The following is a 15,882-nucleotide window of genomic DNA, read 5'->3' as shown; positions in this document are numbered from 1 at the left end:
GGGCAGTCGGGCACAATAAAAATTACCCGCTATATATATACGATAATTATGTTTGAAAAAGACTATAATTATAATGTAGTACGTTTCTAATTAGTTGGTTATTGTTTGGGGTTATACTTTTATGTTCATGTAAGCTTATGCCAGGCAAGGGATTCTTGCCTTAAAGACATGATTATAATTATATATAGACTACACGAGACTATATAGCTACATCTACTTATTTGGTATTGTTGTGCAATAGTGTATGACTGTATACCCAAAGTGTTAATCCCTCTCTCCACAGGTACACACAGACATGCAGACCCACTCGTTTGGCCATAAAGGCTGTTAAAAAAAAAAGCTACTTAACCGAGGCCGTAGGGTTATACATGCATGCATGTTGCATACAGAATAGCGGGTAAGTTTCGTGGGGTAAAAAATGTGTTCAACTCGAGAAACGGTGGTTTCGTGAGACTCAGTAAAAATTTCATTTAGTCTCGTTGCCTGCATGCACTGCATTCCTACGTTCCGGTAAGCCATGCCTACGTTAAAATTTCGTGGAGGTCAGCTTGCCCACGAACATAACGAATATTTTCCCCCACGAAAATTACCCGCTATATACGGTATACGGTATATTGTAACGTACATACATATATGCATGTTGTAATGTACATATGAATGTATATATACACTCGTGCATGCACTATAGACGCGTGTGTACTGTATTGTCATATAATATATATAGTCATTTTGACACAGATAATACCCCATGCATACACCTCGGCTGGGAACGAGGCTAATGACATGAAGGAATTCCATTGCTTAGCACATGCATACTATAATTATGCAGAATGATATGTTAACGCAAACATTTCACAAGTTGATCTCCAAATATGTGGTTACATGCTATGGGGGTACTATATAAAAGGTCGAAACAGCTCCCGCATGCCATGGACCATTTTATAAGAATTTACTAGCTTCTTTCTCTTGATGAAAATGAAGCTGTTCGTTGTTTTTGTATTATTAACAGACTGATGCATGCTCGGTTAACCCCTGCAGCAATATTGCATGTTGTGGTTGTTGCATGCATACATGATTCATGCATGTCGTCATGCATGCTGTTGGTATATATAGCTCCAAGATCTATAGTCACCATTGGTTACCAGGAATTTATTCTTAATCCACACACTAGTACTGTCATGTGGGGGATCCATTAAGCAAATATTTTACATAGTTAATTAGTGATTCCCAATGAAAATAAAATCCACCATTGTGCCAGAATGAATCACTTGACATTAGCTTGTGAAATCTCACGTGGTAAGAAATTACTGAAATTAAGCATTCATCAAAATAATTTTTTATGAAACGTTTTTTTCTGTACAGGTGGGGCCACCAAGAATCTTCTGATGAAGCTAGCTACTGTTGCAGAAGCTACTCAACTAAGAGACAGCCATGAACACGTCACAGTGAACATTTAACATTTGGCATAATTATAGCAACTCATATTAATATACACCATAAGTGTTGATGTATTAGTTGACACTATAATTATAGTGCAAGTTAACATGCATGTTTGTAGCTATTATCAGATTGTTATACCACTTTCTGTGATTATCTCACGGACTACTACTGACTATAATTATGCCTTTGACAAAGGTTTGCTCCCACTGTTTAATTTAGGACGATCAGTATTATATGCACTATTTAATAACTGTGGACACCCCTTTCTTGCATGAAACAATATAAGCACATTGCAAATTATTTATCTCTAGCTATAACACTCTAATACTTTTGAGCGAAAGCAAAAACATGGCGAGAGGCATTAGCAAGCGCACTTAGCAAGCCACGCGCTTGCAACACTCGTTCAAATGTATTATATACAATACCTTCTATATGACTATACCTTTGACAAAGGTTTGCTCCCATGCACTGTTTGGCTACAGGCCATTTAAGACGATCAGTATTATAACTGTACATGTGGACCCCTTCTTGTGAAACAATCGAACACATTGCAAATTATTTATATACCTCTTCTATAACACTCTAATACTTTTGAGCGAAAGTAAAAACATGGCGAGAGGCATTAGCAAGCACACGCTTGCAACACTCGTTATGATTGTGTTGCTATGTATTGGGGGAGCTGTATAACAGATGCATGCTCGGTTAAATCAATCTATATACTTAAACCTTAAAGCCTTACCCACCTGCAACAATTAATATTTTGCCGGTGCAGGCATGCATGCATGTGTGTTGTTGGTATATATAGCGTTTCTCCCACTGGGAGATCTATAGTCACCGTTGGTTACGTACCAGGAATTTATTCTTAATGCATAATTAATTCGTTATGATTGTGTTGCTATGCATTGGGGGAGCTGCAATAACAGATGCATGCTTGGTTAAATCAATCTATATACTTATACCTTAAAGCCTTACCCACCTGCAACAATTAATATGTTGCCGGTGAATGCATGCATGTGTGTTGTTGGTATAGCGTTTCTCCCACTGGGAGATCTATAGTCACCGTTGGTTACCAGGAATTTATTCTTAATGCATGCAGTGTGAGGGGAGCCATTAAGCAAAAATGTCACAAGTTAGCTTGTCCAAATAAGGATGTGATCATCGAAAGTATATATAAAGGGTCAAAACAGCTAGCAAGCTCAGAACCTCATTTCACTGACTTAAGATATTGAAGCTCTCAAAATGAAGCTTTTTGTTACTCTTTTGCTCACAGGGATGCTGGCTATGGCATTTGGAGCCCCTGGAATTGCTGTCTCTGAAAATTGTGAGTTGTATTCTGTTGTATGATAACTATACACTCAGAGGTTTCATGTATATAGATGCAGCAGATGCATGCATGCAGGTGCATGATTTTTATAATAATTATTATATATAGCTATAATTACAGTCTGCTACACTTGCTGATTCGCATGCACTGTTATTTTCGCAGTTGACGAGAGCTATGAAAAATGTTCCGATGAAAGCCTCTCTAAAGATGTTCAAGAAGCATACTGCAAAATTTTGGGTATTTTAATATGCACTACCACAGTATATGTAAAAATATATACGCATGCATGCACATTATATACAGTCATGCATGCATGGTTATAACTCTTCTGTCATGTGTTTCATGAAGATTATGAAAGCTACAAGTTCGTCTGTGAGCTCAATTCTGGGTACAGCGCGGGTGCTTGTACAAAAGCTGAGGGTGAGCAACATTCAATGTATAATATAATTATACTATATATATAGCATTATAATTATATATAAATGAAAGCACCGTTGGGACGGATGCCTCGGTGCATAGAGGTGTCACTGAAAGCGATATAGCTATATTAGCATGCAGCTTTGATGATGATGATCGACGTGATTGTTGTTAAAAAGGATCATGCCAAAAGTCTAAGTCTAAAATTATTATGGCTGCATCAGCAGAGCCTCCATACAGCTCTTTCCTCACTCCTGCATGCATCTACCAATAGCTAGCGTTCTAGTACATGCAGAGCTATAACTATACTAAGTATAGAGTAGCAACATGCACTCCATGGCCAAGTTTTTCTACGTACTCTTCTGAAAAGGCTGCAATGGCATTCCAAGTAAGCAAAACTAGGCATAACTCAAGAACGAAGCATTATTTTGCAAATCCAAACCATTAATTGAGAAAACATGACTATAGAAGCCTATAGAAACTTTTACTTACACTTCATTGCCTTGAGCAGCTGTATAGCAGTCTACACACACACACTATATAATAGTTATAGACTGAGTCCAAGGTCTCTATGGGGTTTTGAGACCTGAAGGCCCGAGGCTGTAGCATCTCGAGCGTAGCGAGGGTGCTACTAAGGGCCTGAGGGTCTCAAAACTCCATAGTGACCGTTGACGAGGCCTATAACTGGTTTAGAATAGTGCTAAGCAAGCTAGGCTATATTAGCACAAAGAAGACTCTGAAACCAAGAGTTTCTACAAGCCTCAAGCAACGTTAAAGCTTTGCTCTGGCTAGTCTACATAAAAAAACTCACATTGATGAAGGCAGTTTCTGTTTCTTGAGAATCACGCATTGCAAATAAAAAGTTGCTATTGTCATAGTAGTTATAGCTCTGCACTAGAGCACTAGCTATTGTAGCTGCAAGAGAGAGATAAAAGCTGCAAAGCGGCACACTGCAGAACGCAAAACTTTAAAAAAAAATTAATTTTTAATGATGCACTGTATCATCGTTACTATGACTTCAACATAAACTGTGTGATGTGTTGCCATGTTCCATACAAGTTAATCTTGACATCATCTTGCCTGTAGGCATAATCAGTATAATAGACCTACTTAGAAGACCTCAGGTCCATAAGTGAAATAATGGACCTCTCAGTGACCTATCAGATTGCAGTATTACTACAAGCATTTTCTAAAAATGTATATAATATACCTCGCTTGATGCGCATCATGCGCATGCACCAAAGCTAGGCCTGATAAATTATAATTTTTAGGTGTCCAATGTCCACTTTTGGTAAAGATCATTACATTAAGTTTTGCATAACGATGTTATCATGGCAAAAAATGGCTGAAGGTGAATATTTAGTCTCATGAATCAGCCGCCCTTTTAGTTATGGATCAGTTAATGCAATTACACGATATAATTATTAATTATGTCTTGAGTCAGTTGTATGTTGTGTTTATTTCTACGTCTTAATTTTGTTATGTCACATTTTTTGGGAAAAATCAGAGAGGCACATTTTTCAAGAATTGAAGAATAGAGTGAAAAAAAAAGCATTATTTATCAGGGCCTAACCATGCAAGGCATAATTATATAGCTGGAGCTATACTATATGCTATTCCATGCACCATGCATTTCTCTCATAATTTCTGCATGCATGCATGTACTTGGAACAGAGCTAAAGACGACTGTCATTACGAAAATGTGCCAGAATGAATCACTTGATGGAGCACAACCATTGGCTTGTCAAATCTCTGATGGTAAGAAATATTATTAAACTTGGTTGGAGTATGTATGCATGCATGTGTGCATTCCAGCTCAAATGCATGTTGTATATAGTTTTTTATGTTGTATGAGGAATTTCTATTCCGTATATATACAGGTGGGGCAGCAGCTACCAAGAAACTTTTGATGAAACTACTGTTGCAGAAGCTACTCAACTAAGAGACAGCCATGAATACAGTACACATGAAACACTATAACATTTAGCATGCATGCATATAATAATTAAGCTAGAGTCTAGCGACTGTTTTAGGACACTGTTTAGAATCTTAGTCAATTATATGTAGCACTTGTGTTAGGCCACACAAACTGAAATGAGGTGTATTAAAAAAATGCATGGGCTCTCCAACTACACAGTCACGTATAATTTTGGCTCTTCCTCCTATATAACCGCACTCTGCTGTGAAAGGGAGGAGAAGGGAAGCCAAAAAATACTGATACACACACACTAACTTCAAATTAAATACACATTTTAATATGACCCTCAAAAAAATTTTCCATCATCAATACATTACCATTCAAATCTTGCTCTTGCATGCTACCCTCGATTTCGATTTCACTGATAAAATTCAGGAATTTACGGGGAAAATATCCAATAATAATTATATACGTCTCAATTTTCTCTATAATTGTTATGTCACAGGAATAATTTGAGAATATACGTACATCGTAATCTATGAGAATAATAGGCACATTTTTCAAGAATGAATAATGGCCGGGTAAAAAAAGCATAATTTTCAGGGCCTGTACTTGTTATAGGCCACAAAAACTGAAATACCAGAAAGATGTCATGAAGTTCTCGGGCATTATGCTTAACTATGAATTTGGCAGCGGCACTAACTGCACAAGTTTGAAGCAGCGGCCTGCAATCGAGGGTATAGCAAGAAGAGCAGATAATTTATAATTATATCGTGATTTTAAATAGGCATTTCTTTAGGCTCATGAGAACCTGTTTCAAGCATTTCTTGGCTTCCCAGCTTTTCGCCTTCTCTGCACAATTTACAGCGCTCATCAGCCTTGTTCCCGTCGAGTTGTCACTAAAATAACGCTTACGCTAGGCCGCCAACGGACTTTGTTCTATAAAACAAAATCGGCCTGAAAACAGGTGACATGGCGTTATTTTAGAGACAACTCGGCCTAGGAACCACAGTGCTGATGTGAATCATGTCAGATGCTGCGCTGCTGTATACCCCCCCAAATACAACTACTAAAGACACAAGAATAAATTAACTTCTAACCATGTCTACAAGCGCTAATCATCCTGGTGTAGTGGTGTGTCTGCAACAACCAGGGAACTCCCAGCAGCTTGCTACCCAATACCAACAACAGCCTGCCACCATGCAACAAGTGGTCCAACCTCAGCAAGCTCCTATAATGCAAGCAGCCCCAATAAAGAATGTGAACCAAGTGACCCCACAACAAGTGTATGCTCCACAGTATCAGCCTCTGCAGTTTCATGGTCAGGCTCCCCAGTATCAGCCTCTGCAGTTTCATGGCCAGGCTCCACAGTATCAGCCTCTGCAGTTGCATGGTCAGGCTCCCCAGTATCATGGAAATCAGGTGTCTTATTCTGCACAGCAAGGAGGCGTTGTACAGATAGCAATGGTGAGATACAGTGTGTTTTTGTTGTGGATTGGTTGCTGTAACAAGTAATATACTGTAAGCAGCGATTGCTACTCAAAACAATGAAGTGTACGTGTGCAGTCTCACAATATTTTCTTGCTATTCATAATCAAATACTGCATGTTCTTACACGGTTATCCTTTCACATTGCAAAACTTCCTACACAAAATAATAGCTATTTATTGGCTGTACTTTCCTATGCAGAGTCCTGGTCGCATATATCAACCCGCAGATTTCAACTACAAACCAAACAACTACCTTGCTCTGACAGTTACCTTGGCAATTATCTGTGGTATCTTCTCTGTTGGGAGTCTCTTCTGTACAGTTCCAGCTATCATATTGTCTGTGAAGGTACAATATTTCATATATACTTAATGTGCTTATATTGTCGGAGTACTAATGTTATAACCTCTTAATTGCATGTGTTGCGGCTCTGCAGAGCAAAGGGGCGACTGCTGCAGGCAAGATCAAGGAGGGCCGCAGACTGGGAGTGTGTGCAGTCTACCTGGTTATTGGAGCCATAGTGTTTGCTCTCATGATTGCCATTATCCTCACTGGGGCTATGATTCCGGTACTCAAGAGCTGCCCCTATTATGGAGGTAATAATAATACTTGTGTACATGATGCAACACAAGTATACTGATTCAGTATATTCTACTATAATTATATATGCTTGACCCCTGACCCCTGCACAGGATACTCTTGCAGATACTATAGGTATGGTTATGGACGCTAAGATAAGAGCAAGAAATCAATGAAAGCTGATGAAACAGAATTATAGTTACTTATGCATGTGTTGTATATATAATTATACAAGCAAAACGAACCTAGCTAGATAGATAGATACATGTAGGCAGAATAATGTTACATTTCCTAGAATTATTGTTTTTTTTAATGAATGGAACACACTTAACTGTAAACATGTTATACAAACATCATGGATTATGCTTGTACAAATGCACCATGTAATGATATACACTAAAAGCTAAAAGCTATACTCTATATAAGTTTGTTTACTCTACTACTTAATTCTGTTCCTTTTAACTTTCAGTTTCATATAAGTATAGTGTTCTCAGAAATTATCAGCCGTAGTAGTAATAGCAATTGTAGCAGCGAGAGCCAATCCCCACGGCAACTCCAGTCAAAATGACACCCAACAAGAGGGTGTAGATGATGTTGGCTAAGACAGGGCGTAGTTAGAGTACCTCTTGGCATTGTGGTAGTTCTTGTTGGCTGTGCGATTGTGGTTGCTCTGTATAATTAAAAAAGGAGGACACGCATGCAGTTACAAAATAAACAATCGTTCTTCACATTTCACATTGTTGTTTGTGAGATAATTATTAGTTCCTAAACAATCTCATGGTAATTGATTCTGCATTGACACAATAACATGCTGTCATGTGCTTTTTCAGTGATTATTATTTTATGTTAACGACTATAAGGTAGAAGCATTCAGTTTCGATATACCTGAAATGGGATGCGTCTATATAGGCCGTCACAGCCCATGCATGCATTATTCGTATAAACACTCGTGTAAAACATATAAGACAATAGTCTGTTACCAAGCTTGCAAACACAAGTCCTGGAATGCCAATCATGAGAGAGGTGATGTTGAGTAATCCACACATGATCATGGTAACCAGGCTCAAAATGAGGTAATCACTGGGACCAGGGTAAGGGGGCTTGCCCATTGCAGCCTCAACCTGTACAGAGAGGTTTTAATCTATTATAACTGCAGAAACACATCATGCAGTTGTTCAATTCTTCTCCATGCAGTTATGTTATAATTATTTCAACTGCATGTCAAGCAAAACTTTATCACAAACGTTCACCTGCTGATACATTTGAGGGATTTGGTAGGGCATTTGATAAACAGTGCCGGGGACCACCTGCGGCTGCTGTGTGGAGTAGAAAACCTGTCCAGTGGAGGGTGGTTGTTGAGTTGGTTGTTGAGCCACGGTTTCAGCGCGCTTTTCTTTGACCTCATCGTAGGTGGGTGGAGGAGCTGCATACAAAGTTGAGACATATAGATAGTAATGCACATAATCATTGTGTGAATTTGACACAATGCTATATATATTTTATAGATTATAGCAAAAATTAATAATGCTATACTCAGTAAATATTAACAATCCTGATCTGCTGAGGCTAACTCTGCAGCAGTCTATATGCATACACACAGGTCATCACTCTCTGGCTCGCCATTTGTCAGTTGAGCCATCTTGAAGATCCTTATACTGTTTGTGTTTGCACATCCTTTACTGGTCAAATTGTTGTAAATTTTACAACAACAATCTGGGAGGGAGCGTGCTATCAACTTGTGAATGTTGCATGATATTGGATTCTGTGGCAGATTGGATAGTATCATGAATGCGATTATCCTTTGAAGTTCTGCTGAGCAGTTCAATTAGGACACTTAAAAAAAAAAAAAAAAAAGGTTTAAAACAAGCTATACAGCATGTAGGACTGAGTAGTATCCATTGGTAGACCCTCTGGACTATCTTGGTAGCCATAGAATACTTTCAAAGCGGAAGCAGCAAGCCATTTGTGTACACAGGCACTTCACAAGTGGACACAAGCTCTACAATAGTCTACATGCTTTCTAAGCAGCTTAGTTGACCAGAGTGCAGCTTTTAAAGGCCACACATACTTCCATCGAGGCAGCAGCAAGGCATAAAATCGATGGTTAGTTTGTGCACAGCCATCTCTACAAGCCATAGCCACTTCATTGGGGGCGGTGATAACATGTATAATATAAATATGTATATATATAATTACCAAGCTGTTCCTTAAATGGTCCAAGCTTTCAGTGACTCTATAGCTTTATTTTAAATATGCCACTACTATCACACTGTATAATATCACTGTAAAGATATATATTATTGTTATTATTATTATTAACATCAAGCTAATTTGGTGGGTTGGGCTCAGATGCAAACTAGGAACTCAGAGGAGGTCGGACATCACTTGAACTTTCACTAATTATGACCTTTTAATGACATTCCAGGCCAAATTGCTTTTCTTTTTTGCTGACTCAGCAGTAATGGCTTCAGCTAGTCTCATATTTTAGCCGCCCTCTAAAAGTTGGACGGCCTAATCACGAGTCTATGTTATAGAGGGCGACTGATTTATGAGATAATGTTTTTGCACGCTTTCTGTCGCTGAATCTGTTGACAACTAGTTGTGTTTGGTGTCTGTGATGGTTGCTGGACCTAACCCTATCAGCACATAATAGCCATTCTAGCTAGATCCAGTCGTGTTCTATTGCTGAGTCAGCAAAAACGAAAAGCAATTTGGCCTGGAATGTCATTAAAAGGTCATAATTAGTGAAAGTTCAAGTGATGTCCCGACCTCCTCTGGATGGAACTGTTCCAGGTTCCAGATTGTGTGCGATTGACCTGGAAAGGGTTATACAAGACTAAATTGAATTTGTAGACTGCTAAGTTGATAGATATTGAAGGGTCTGCCCAACTATCCTATGAGGCACTTATGCAAGTGATTTTGTGGATGGCGAGTTAATGATCTTTACCACATACCGCATTACCCGTGCAGTGTCACATGCATACATGTCTGACTACAACAGTTATGACAAACAGTTAATTATTCTCCAGAATATTAGGAATCTGAACGATATAGTTATGGACACAGAGCAGCTTCTAACTGTGGCACAAGCATCTCCAAGTGTTCAGCAACAGTATGGAGCTCCACAGCAACTTGCAACCAACTACTTTCTACTTGCAGCCGAACAACAGCCTGCCACCATGCAACAAGTGGTCCAACCTCCACAAGCTCCTATAGTGCCAAGTGCTCCAATACAGCATGTGAACCAAGTGGCCCCACAGTATAGTGCTCCGCAGTATCAGGCTCCCCAGTATCGTGGTGGCAATCATTGTGCACAACAAATTGTCACGGTGAGTATAGTGACTAGATGGTGTGTTCGGTATAGCACCACGCTGTTTAAAACAATTTTTGAGCCACAAAAAATCAACTTGGCTGTAATAATTATAACAACCTCTGAATACACGCAGAACACTGGTCATACGTATCTGCCCGACTTCAACTACAAACCAAACAACTACCTTGCTCTGACGGTTACCTTGGCAATTATCTGTGGAGTTTTCTCCGTTGGGAGTCTCTTCTGTACAGTTCCAGCTATCATATTGTCTGTGAAGGTATACTTAATGTGTGCTTATAAATTTTCGGAGTACTAATGTTGTAACCTCTTAATTGCTGTGTGTTGCGGCTCTGCAGAGCAAAGGGGCGACTGCTGCAGGCAAGATCAAGGAGGGCCGCAGACTGGGAGTGTGTGCAGTCTACCTGGTTATTGGAGCCATAGTGTTTGCTCTCATGATTGCCATTGTCCTCACTGGGGCTATGATTCCGGTACTCAAGAGCTGCCCCTATTATGGAGGTAACAATATTTGTGTACATGATGCAACACAAGTACTGATTCAGTATAATAATTCTACTACACTGTAAAAAAAAAAAAGTGCGGTGAGCACACTAAAACCGTCGCATATAGCACACTCTCAAAAAAGCGTGCTATATGCGACGGTTTTAGTGTGTCCACCGCACTTTTTTTCAATCATTCTTTACAGTGTATAATTATATATTAATTATGCTTGACCCCTGCACAGGATACTCTTGCAGATACTATAGGTATGGTTATGGACGCTAAGATAAGAGCAAGAAATCAATGAAAGCTGATGAAACAGAATTATAGTTACTTATGCATGTGTTGTATATATAATTATACAAGCAAACGATTTTTAGACAAAACGAACCTAGCTAGATAGATAGATACATGTAGGCAGAATATTGTTACATTTCCTAGAATTATTGTTTTTTTTAATGAATGGAACACACTTAACTGTAAACATGTTATACAAACATCATGGATTAGGCCACTCCAAGTGACACTCTGGTTTCTGGTCCTGAAGTTTTTCTAATTGCATGCGGGCGGGCGGCTTTTCTCATTATGTCATTATCAATTTCACCTTATGAATCTCATTATTTTGCAAATGAATATCATTATCACACTATTTTGTACCACATGGATCATTCTGCGCATGCGTAGTAGAAATAATGAGATAGAAATCCAATAATGAGATAGAAATCCAAGAATAAAATCTGATGCGGGCGGTGGACCAGAAACCAGAGTATCACTTGGAGTGGCCTTATGCTTGTACAAATGCACCATGTAATGATACACTAAAAGCTAAAAGCTATACACTCTATACAATTTTGTTTACTCTACTACTTAATTCTGTTCCTTTCAGTTTCATATAAGTATAGTGTTCTCAGAAATTATCAGCCGTAGTAGTAATTATAGCAATTGTAGCAGCGAGAGCCAATCCCCACGGCAACTCCAGTCAAAATGACACCCAACAGGAGGGTGTAGATGATGTTGGCTAAGACCAGCCCCAGGGCATAGTTGGAGTACCTCTTGGCATTGTGGTAGTTCTTGTTGGCTGTGCGATTGTGGTTGCTCTGTATAATTAAAAAAGGAGGACACGCATGCAGTTACAAAATAAACAATCATTCTTCACATTTCACATTGTTGTTTGTGAGATAATTATTAGTTCCTAAACAATCATGGTAATTGATTCTGCATTGACGCAATAACATGCTGTCATGTGCTTTTTAAGTGATTATTATTTTATGTTAACGACTATAAGGAAGAAGCATTCAGTTTCGGTATACCTGAAATGGGATGCGTCTATATAGGCCGTCACAGCCCATGCATGCATTATTCGTATAAACACTCGTGTAAAATATATAAGACAATAGTCTGTTACCAAGCTTGCAAACACAAGTCCTGGAATGCCAATCGTGAGAGAGGTGATGTTGAGTAATCCACACATGATCATGGTAACCAGGCTCAAAATGAAGTAATCACTGGGACCAGGGTAAGGGGGCTTGCCCATTGCAGCCTCAACCTGTACAGAGAGGTTTTAATCTATTATAACTGCAGAAACACATCATGCAGTTGTTCAATTCTTCTCCATGCAGATTACTTTCAACTGCATGTCAAGCAAAACTTTATCACAAACGTTTACCTGCTGATACATTTGAGGGATTTGGTAGGGCATTTGATAAACAGTGCCGGGGACCACCTGCGGCTGCTGTGCAGAGTAGAAAACCTGTCCAGAGGGGAGCGGTTGTTGAGTCGGTTGTTGGGGTGGTTGTTGAGCCACGGTTTCAGCGCGCTTTTCTTTGACCTCATCGTAGATGGGTGGAGGAGCTGCATACAAAGTTGAGACATAGATAGTAATACACATAATCATTGTGTGAATTTGACACAATGCTATATTGCAAAATAATGCTATACTCAGTAAATATTAACAATCTTGATCTGCTGAGGCTAACTCTGCAGCAGTCTATGCATACACACAGGTCATCACTCTCTGGCTCACCATTTGTCAGTTGAGCCATCTTAAAGATCCTTATACTGTTTGTGTTTGCGTATACAAGACTAAATTGAATTTGTAGACTGCTAAGTTGATAGATATTGAAGCCTCCGCCCAACTATCCTATGAGGCACTTATGCAAGTGATTTTGTGGATGGCGAGTTAATGATCTTTACCACATACCGCATTACCCGTGTAGTGTCACATGCATACATGTCTAGACTACAACAGTTATGACAAACAGTTAATTGTAGTGAATTATTCTCCAGGAGTCTGGACGATATAGTTATGGACACAGAGCAGCTTCTAACTGTGGCACAAGCACCTCCAAGTGTTCAGCAACAGTATGGAGCTCCACAGCAACTTGCAACCAACTACTTTCTACTTGCAGCCGAACAACAGCCTGCCACCATACAACAAGTGGTCCAACCTCCACAAGCTCCTGTAGTGCCAAGTGCTCCAATACAGCATGTGAACCAAGTGGCCCCACAGTATAGTGCTCCGCAGTATCAGGCTCCCCAGTATCGTGGTGGCAATCATTGTGCACAACAAATTGTCACGGTGAGTATAGTGACTAGATGGTGTGTTCGGTATAGCACCACGCTGTTTAAAACAATTTTTGAGCCACAAAAAATCAACTTGGCTATAATAATTATAACAACCTCTGAATGCACGCAGAACATGGTCATACGTATCTGCCCGACTTCAACTACAAACCAAATGACTACCTTACTCTGACGATTACCATGGCAATATCTGTGGTATCTTCTCCGTTGGGAGTCTCTTCTGTACAGTCCCAGCTGTCTTACTTTCTATGAAGGTAAAAATTATAGGCTCCGATTCTTACTCTTTGTGATGAGTTATAATGTTATAGCTATAATACCTCTTTCATTGTGTTGTATTACGAAATTACAGAGCAAAAAGGCGACTGCTGCAGGCAATATTAAGGAGGGGCGCAGACTGGGGGTACGTGCTGTCTACCTGGTTATTGGAGCTATAGTGTTTGCTCTCATGATGGCCATGTTCCTTACTGGGATTATGATACCTGTACAACGGACCTGGCTATGCTATTATGAAGGTAGATTCATTTATTCCACTGCTATATATAATCATTTTATACATGTTGTTTCTACTTGCGCAGGATATAATTGTGAACGCTATGGAATAGGCCCAGGTCCATTATAATATTATGTGACTTGAACAAACTGCATGCATGGTGAATAGCATATTGTACAAACTTAATTGTTTCTGCATAATTATGTCTAAAACTACTATTGTGCATGCTATAATTATATGCTAGCTATTATTGTACTTAATAATATTATGGTTGTACTATAACAATGAAATTCCAAATTTGCGTTGTTCATTCTATCTTGTATAGAGGCGTGAGTTTTTCAGTGTCCGTAAATTTAATTTAAGCAGTATTATTATATATATATGTACCAAGTTATATGAAAAACACCTTATATACAAAATGCACATAAAGATTGTTTTTAAGAGCACAATTTTATGATCATAATTATTACCAATGCAATCAATCCTAGTAGCAATCGCCGACAGACGGACACATGAAGCCATATAGACCAAATCCACTTATTCCCACGAGAACTCCGATCAGAATGACACCCCACAGGAGGGTGTAGATGATGTTGGCTAAGACCAGCCCCAAGGCATAGTTGGAGTACTTATTGGCATTGTGGTAGTTCTTGTGGACAGTGCGATGGTGGTTGCTCTATATAGGGAAGATATATAATTATACTTTTGTTTATATAGTAGAGACAAAGGTAACCTCCAGAATAATCTGTATTGTCTGTATTATAAAGGCTATTACATGAGACAGTAACATGTGCACTTATACCAAGCCTGCAAACACAAGTCCTGGGATGCCAATCATGAGAGAGGTGATGTTGAGTACACCACACACGATCATGGTAACTAGACTGAGAATGAGGTAATCACTGGGTCCGGGGTAAGGGGGCTTGCCCACTGCAGCCTCAACCTGTATACAGATCATATGTATATGGTGTGTCATGTATATATTATGCATGGGATTTGCTAACTGCAAAAGCAATAATAATTATTATATCAGTAGCAAAAAATCTAGTTTGGTTTGTAGTGTGCATGCCGAATAAAATCTAGCGTACAACCTCGACTTCAAAAATAACAACGTTCACCTGCTGATACATTCGAGGGATTTGGTAGGGCATTTGATAAACAGTGCTGGGGACCACCTGCGGCTGCTGTGCAGGATAGTAGACCTGTCCAGTGGGGGGTGGCTGTTGAGTCGGTTGTTGGGGTGGTTGTTGAGCCGGTTGTTGGAGTGGTTGTTGAGCCGGTTGTTGGAGTGGTTGTTGAGCCGGTTGTTGGAGTGGTTGTTGAGCCACGGTGCCATCTCGCACGCTTAGCTCATAGTAGTTGGGTGGAGCTTCTGCATACAAAGTTTCAGTTGGCATCGTTTGTCCATTATACTAAGTAAATGTTCTGCCCATGCAGGCCTAGAATTATAGCTGCTACAGCAAATGATTAACAGTTCTGATAGACTACTGAGGCTAACTCTGCAGCAGTCAATGCATTCACCATTAAATGTTGTCTGTTGAGTCATATTAGTTAATAGAGATCCTGGCAGGGCTGTTTTCTTTGTGACTGGCAACTCTCAGGTCAGTGTTGTGTAATCATTTTGTTCTATTGACGATCTTTGCCTTGAACTAACACGTCGGTTAGTTGGGCGTGGCCCACCCTGGACACTCACCCACGCAGTTGGTTGGACTCCGCCCAACTAGGTTTACCTCCAGGAGATATGTTCCCTGTCCGGGGGCGGGGAACATTCTACAAAAGGAAACTTGTGCTAATACCTGCAGCCATAGTCATTAGATATCTATGGCTGCAGC

At 39.6% G+C, this 15,882-nt stretch overlaps 6 protein-coding genes and 1 long non-coding RNA gene across 9 annotated transcripts; 4 read left to right on the top strand and 3 right to left on the bottom strand.

Moving 5' to 3' along the window:
• The first annotated feature begins 2,599 nt into the window (after nucleotides 1-2,599).
• Nucleotides 2,600-5,276, top strand: LOC135332443 (uncharacterized). The gene is made up of 5 exons (XM_064527720.1): nucleotides 2,600-2,761; nucleotides 2,927-3,001; nucleotides 3,113-3,184; nucleotides 4,856-4,939; nucleotides 5,062-5,276. The coding sequence occupies exons 1-5, from the start codon at nucleotides 2,680-2,682 to the stop codon at nucleotides 5,121-5,123; spliced, it is 375 nt and encodes a 124-aa protein (XP_064383790.1). The 5' UTR covers nucleotides 2,600-2,679; the 3' UTR covers nucleotides 5,124-5,276.
• Nucleotides 5,277-6,106: 830 nt separating this feature from the next.
• Nucleotides 6,107-7,522, top strand: LOC135331817 (uncharacterized). 2 transcript variants are annotated; one of them, XM_064527083.1, is made up of 5 exons: nucleotides 6,107-6,425; nucleotides 6,462-6,566; nucleotides 6,789-6,935; nucleotides 7,024-7,183; nucleotides 7,280-7,522. In XM_064527083.1, the coding sequence occupies exons 1-5, from the start codon at nucleotides 6,201-6,203 to the stop codon at nucleotides 7,318-7,320; spliced, it is 678 nt and encodes a 225-aa protein (XP_064383153.1). In that variant the 5' UTR covers nucleotides 6,107-6,200; the 3' UTR covers nucleotides 7,321-7,522. The 2 variants fall into 2 exon arrangements, with proteins under 2 accessions (XP_064383153.1, XP_064383145.1); XM_064527075.1 differs by having other exon boundaries at nucleotides 6,107-6,566.
• LOC135332288 (uncharacterized) lies at nucleotides 7,494-8,804 on the bottom strand. The gene is made up of 4 exons (XM_064527675.1): nucleotides 8,765-8,804; nucleotides 8,417-8,589; nucleotides 8,147-8,287; nucleotides 7,494-7,836 (listed from the first exon to the last, which is right to left on the bottom strand). Exons 1-4 carry the CDS (start codon nucleotides 8,787-8,789, stop codon nucleotides 7,765-7,767), a joined length of 411 nt encoding a protein of 136 aa, XP_064383745.1. The 5' UTR covers nucleotides 8,790-8,804; the 3' UTR covers nucleotides 7,494-7,764.
• A 1,353-nt stretch (nucleotides 8,805-10,157) lies between these two features.
• LOC135331886 (uncharacterized) lies at nucleotides 10,158-11,461 on the top strand. Its single transcript, XM_064527170.1, has 4 exons — nucleotides 10,158-10,495; nucleotides 10,613-10,756; nucleotides 10,836-10,995; nucleotides 11,222-11,461. The coding sequence occupies exons 1-4, from the start codon at nucleotides 10,223-10,225 to the stop codon at nucleotides 11,260-11,262; spliced, it is 618 nt and encodes a 205-aa protein (XP_064383240.1). The 5' UTR covers nucleotides 10,158-10,222; the 3' UTR covers nucleotides 11,263-11,461.
• A 233-nt stretch (nucleotides 11,462-11,694) lies between these two features.
• LOC135332000 (uncharacterized) lies at nucleotides 11,695-13,107 on the bottom strand. Its single transcript, XM_064527309.1, has 4 exons — nucleotides 13,001-13,107; nucleotides 12,644-12,828; nucleotides 12,383-12,523; nucleotides 11,695-12,074 (listed from the first exon to the last, which is right to left on the bottom strand). The coding sequence occupies exons 1-4, from the start codon at nucleotides 13,017-13,019 to the stop codon at nucleotides 11,895-11,897; spliced, it is 525 nt and encodes a 174-aa protein (XP_064383379.1). The 5' UTR covers nucleotides 13,020-13,107; the 3' UTR covers nucleotides 11,695-11,894.
• On the top strand, nucleotides 12,823-14,360 carry LOC135333344 (uncharacterized). Its single transcript, XR_010393828.1, has 4 exons — nucleotides 12,823-13,555; nucleotides 13,673-13,814; nucleotides 13,910-14,072; nucleotides 14,136-14,360. It is a non-coding gene; the product is annotated as an uncharacterized LOC135333344 (long non-coding RNA).
• Nucleotides 14,361-14,431: 71 nt separating this feature from the next.
• On the bottom strand, nucleotides 14,432-15,707 carry LOC135331895 (uncharacterized). 2 transcript variants are annotated; one of them, XM_064527190.1, is made up of 5 exons: nucleotides 15,572-15,707; nucleotides 15,377-15,422; nucleotides 15,169-15,304; nucleotides 14,853-14,993; nucleotides 14,432-14,726 (listed from the first exon to the last, which is right to left on the bottom strand). In XM_064527190.1, exons 1-5 carry the CDS (start codon nucleotides 15,594-15,596, stop codon nucleotides 14,535-14,537), a joined length of 540 nt encoding a protein of 179 aa, XP_064383260.1. In that variant the 5' UTR covers nucleotides 15,597-15,707; the 3' UTR covers nucleotides 14,432-14,534. The 2 variants fall into 2 exon arrangements, with proteins under 2 accessions (XP_064383260.1, XP_064383252.1); XM_064527182.1 differs by having other exon boundaries at nucleotides 14,435-14,726; nucleotides 15,169-15,422.
• Nucleotides 15,708-15,882: the final 175 nt, after the last annotated feature.

Source organism: Halichondria panicea, chromosome 1 (genome assembly GCF_963675165.1).
Source record: "Halichondria panicea chromosome 1, odHalPani1.1, whole genome shotgun sequence".
Lineage (NCBI taxonomy): Eukaryota > Metazoa > Porifera > Demospongiae > Suberitida > Halichondriidae > Halichondria > Halichondria panicea.
Note: the sequence above shows the minus strand (reverse complement) of the source record. Positions and strands in the feature narration are given on the sequence as shown.

What these genes read in the sequence shown, in the direction of transcription:
- LOC135332443 (XM_064527720.1), top strand. Translation starts at nt 2,680, where the DNA reads ATGAAGCTTTTTGTTACTCTTTTGCTCACAGGGATGCTGGCTATGGCA. An exon ending in AGCATACTGCAAAATTTTGG is followed by an intron (nt 3,002 to 3,112) that starts GTATTTTAATAT and finishes TGTTTCATGAAG; the next exon opens with ATTATGAAAGCTACAAGTTC. An exon ending in GGCTTGTCAAATCTCTGATG is followed by an intron (nt 4,940 to 5,061) that starts GTAAGAAATATT and finishes GTATATATACAG; the next exon opens with GTGGGGCAGCAGCTACCAAG.
- LOC135331817 (XM_064527075.1), top strand. Translation starts at nt 6,201, where the DNA reads ATGTCTACAAGCGCTAATCATCCTGGTGTAGTGGTGTGTCTGCAACAA. An exon ending in CTATCATATTGTCTGTGAAG is followed by an intron (nt 6,936 to 7,023) that starts GTACAATATTTC and finishes GCGGCTCTGCAG; the next exon opens with AGCAAAGGGGCGACTGCTGC. An exon ending in GAGCTGCCCCTATTATGGAG is followed by an intron (nt 7,184 to 7,279) that starts GTAATAATAATA and finishes ACCCCTGCACAG; the next exon opens with GATACTCTTGCAGATACTAT.
- LOC135332288 (XM_064527675.1), bottom strand. Translation starts at nt 8,789, where the DNA reads ATGGCGAGCCAGAGAGTGATGACCT. An exon ending in GAGCCAGAGAGTGATGACCT is followed by an intron (nt 8,590 to 8,764) that starts GTGTGTATGCAT and finishes CTTTGTATGCAG; the next exon opens with CTCCTCCACCCACCTACGAT. An exon ending in TCCCTCAAATGTATCAGCAG is followed by an intron (nt 8,288 to 8,416) that starts GTGAACGTTTGT and finishes CTCTCTGTACAG; the next exon opens with GTTGAGGCTGCAATGGGCAA.
- LOC135331886 (XM_064527170.1), top strand. Translation starts at nt 10,223, where the DNA reads ATGGACACAGAGCAGCTTCTAACTGTGGCACAAGCATCTCCAAGTGTT. An exon ending in GTGCACAACAAATTGTCACG is followed by an intron (nt 10,496 to 10,612) that starts GTGAGTATAGTG and finishes GAATACACGCAG; the next exon opens with AACACTGGTCATACGTATCT. An exon ending in GAGCTGCCCCTATTATGGAG is followed by an intron (nt 10,996 to 11,221) that starts GTAACAATATTT and finishes ACCCCTGCACAG; the next exon opens with GATACTCTTGCAGATACTAT.
- LOC135332000 (XM_064527309.1), bottom strand. An exon ending in TCCCTCAAATGTATCAGCAG is followed by an intron (nt 12,524 to 12,643) that starts GTAAACGTTTGT and finishes CTCTCTGTACAG; the next exon opens with GTTGAGGCTGCAATGGGCAA. An exon ending in GACTTGTGTTTGCAAGCTTG is followed by an intron (nt 12,075 to 12,382) that starts GTAACAGACTAT and finishes TTAATTATACAG; the next exon opens with AGCAACCACAATCGCACAGC.
- LOC135331895 (XM_064527182.1), bottom strand. Translation starts at nt 15,596, where the DNA reads ATGACTCAACAGACAACATTTAATG. An exon ending in TCCCTCGAATGTATCAGCAG is followed by an intron (nt 14,994 to 15,168) that starts GTGAACGTTGTT and finishes ATCTGTATACAG; the next exon opens with GTTGAGGCTGCAGTGGGCAA. An exon ending in GACTTGTGTTTGCAGGCTTG is followed by an intron (nt 14,727 to 14,852) that starts GTATAAGTGCAC and finishes TTCCCTATATAG; the next exon opens with AGCAACCACCATCGCACTGT.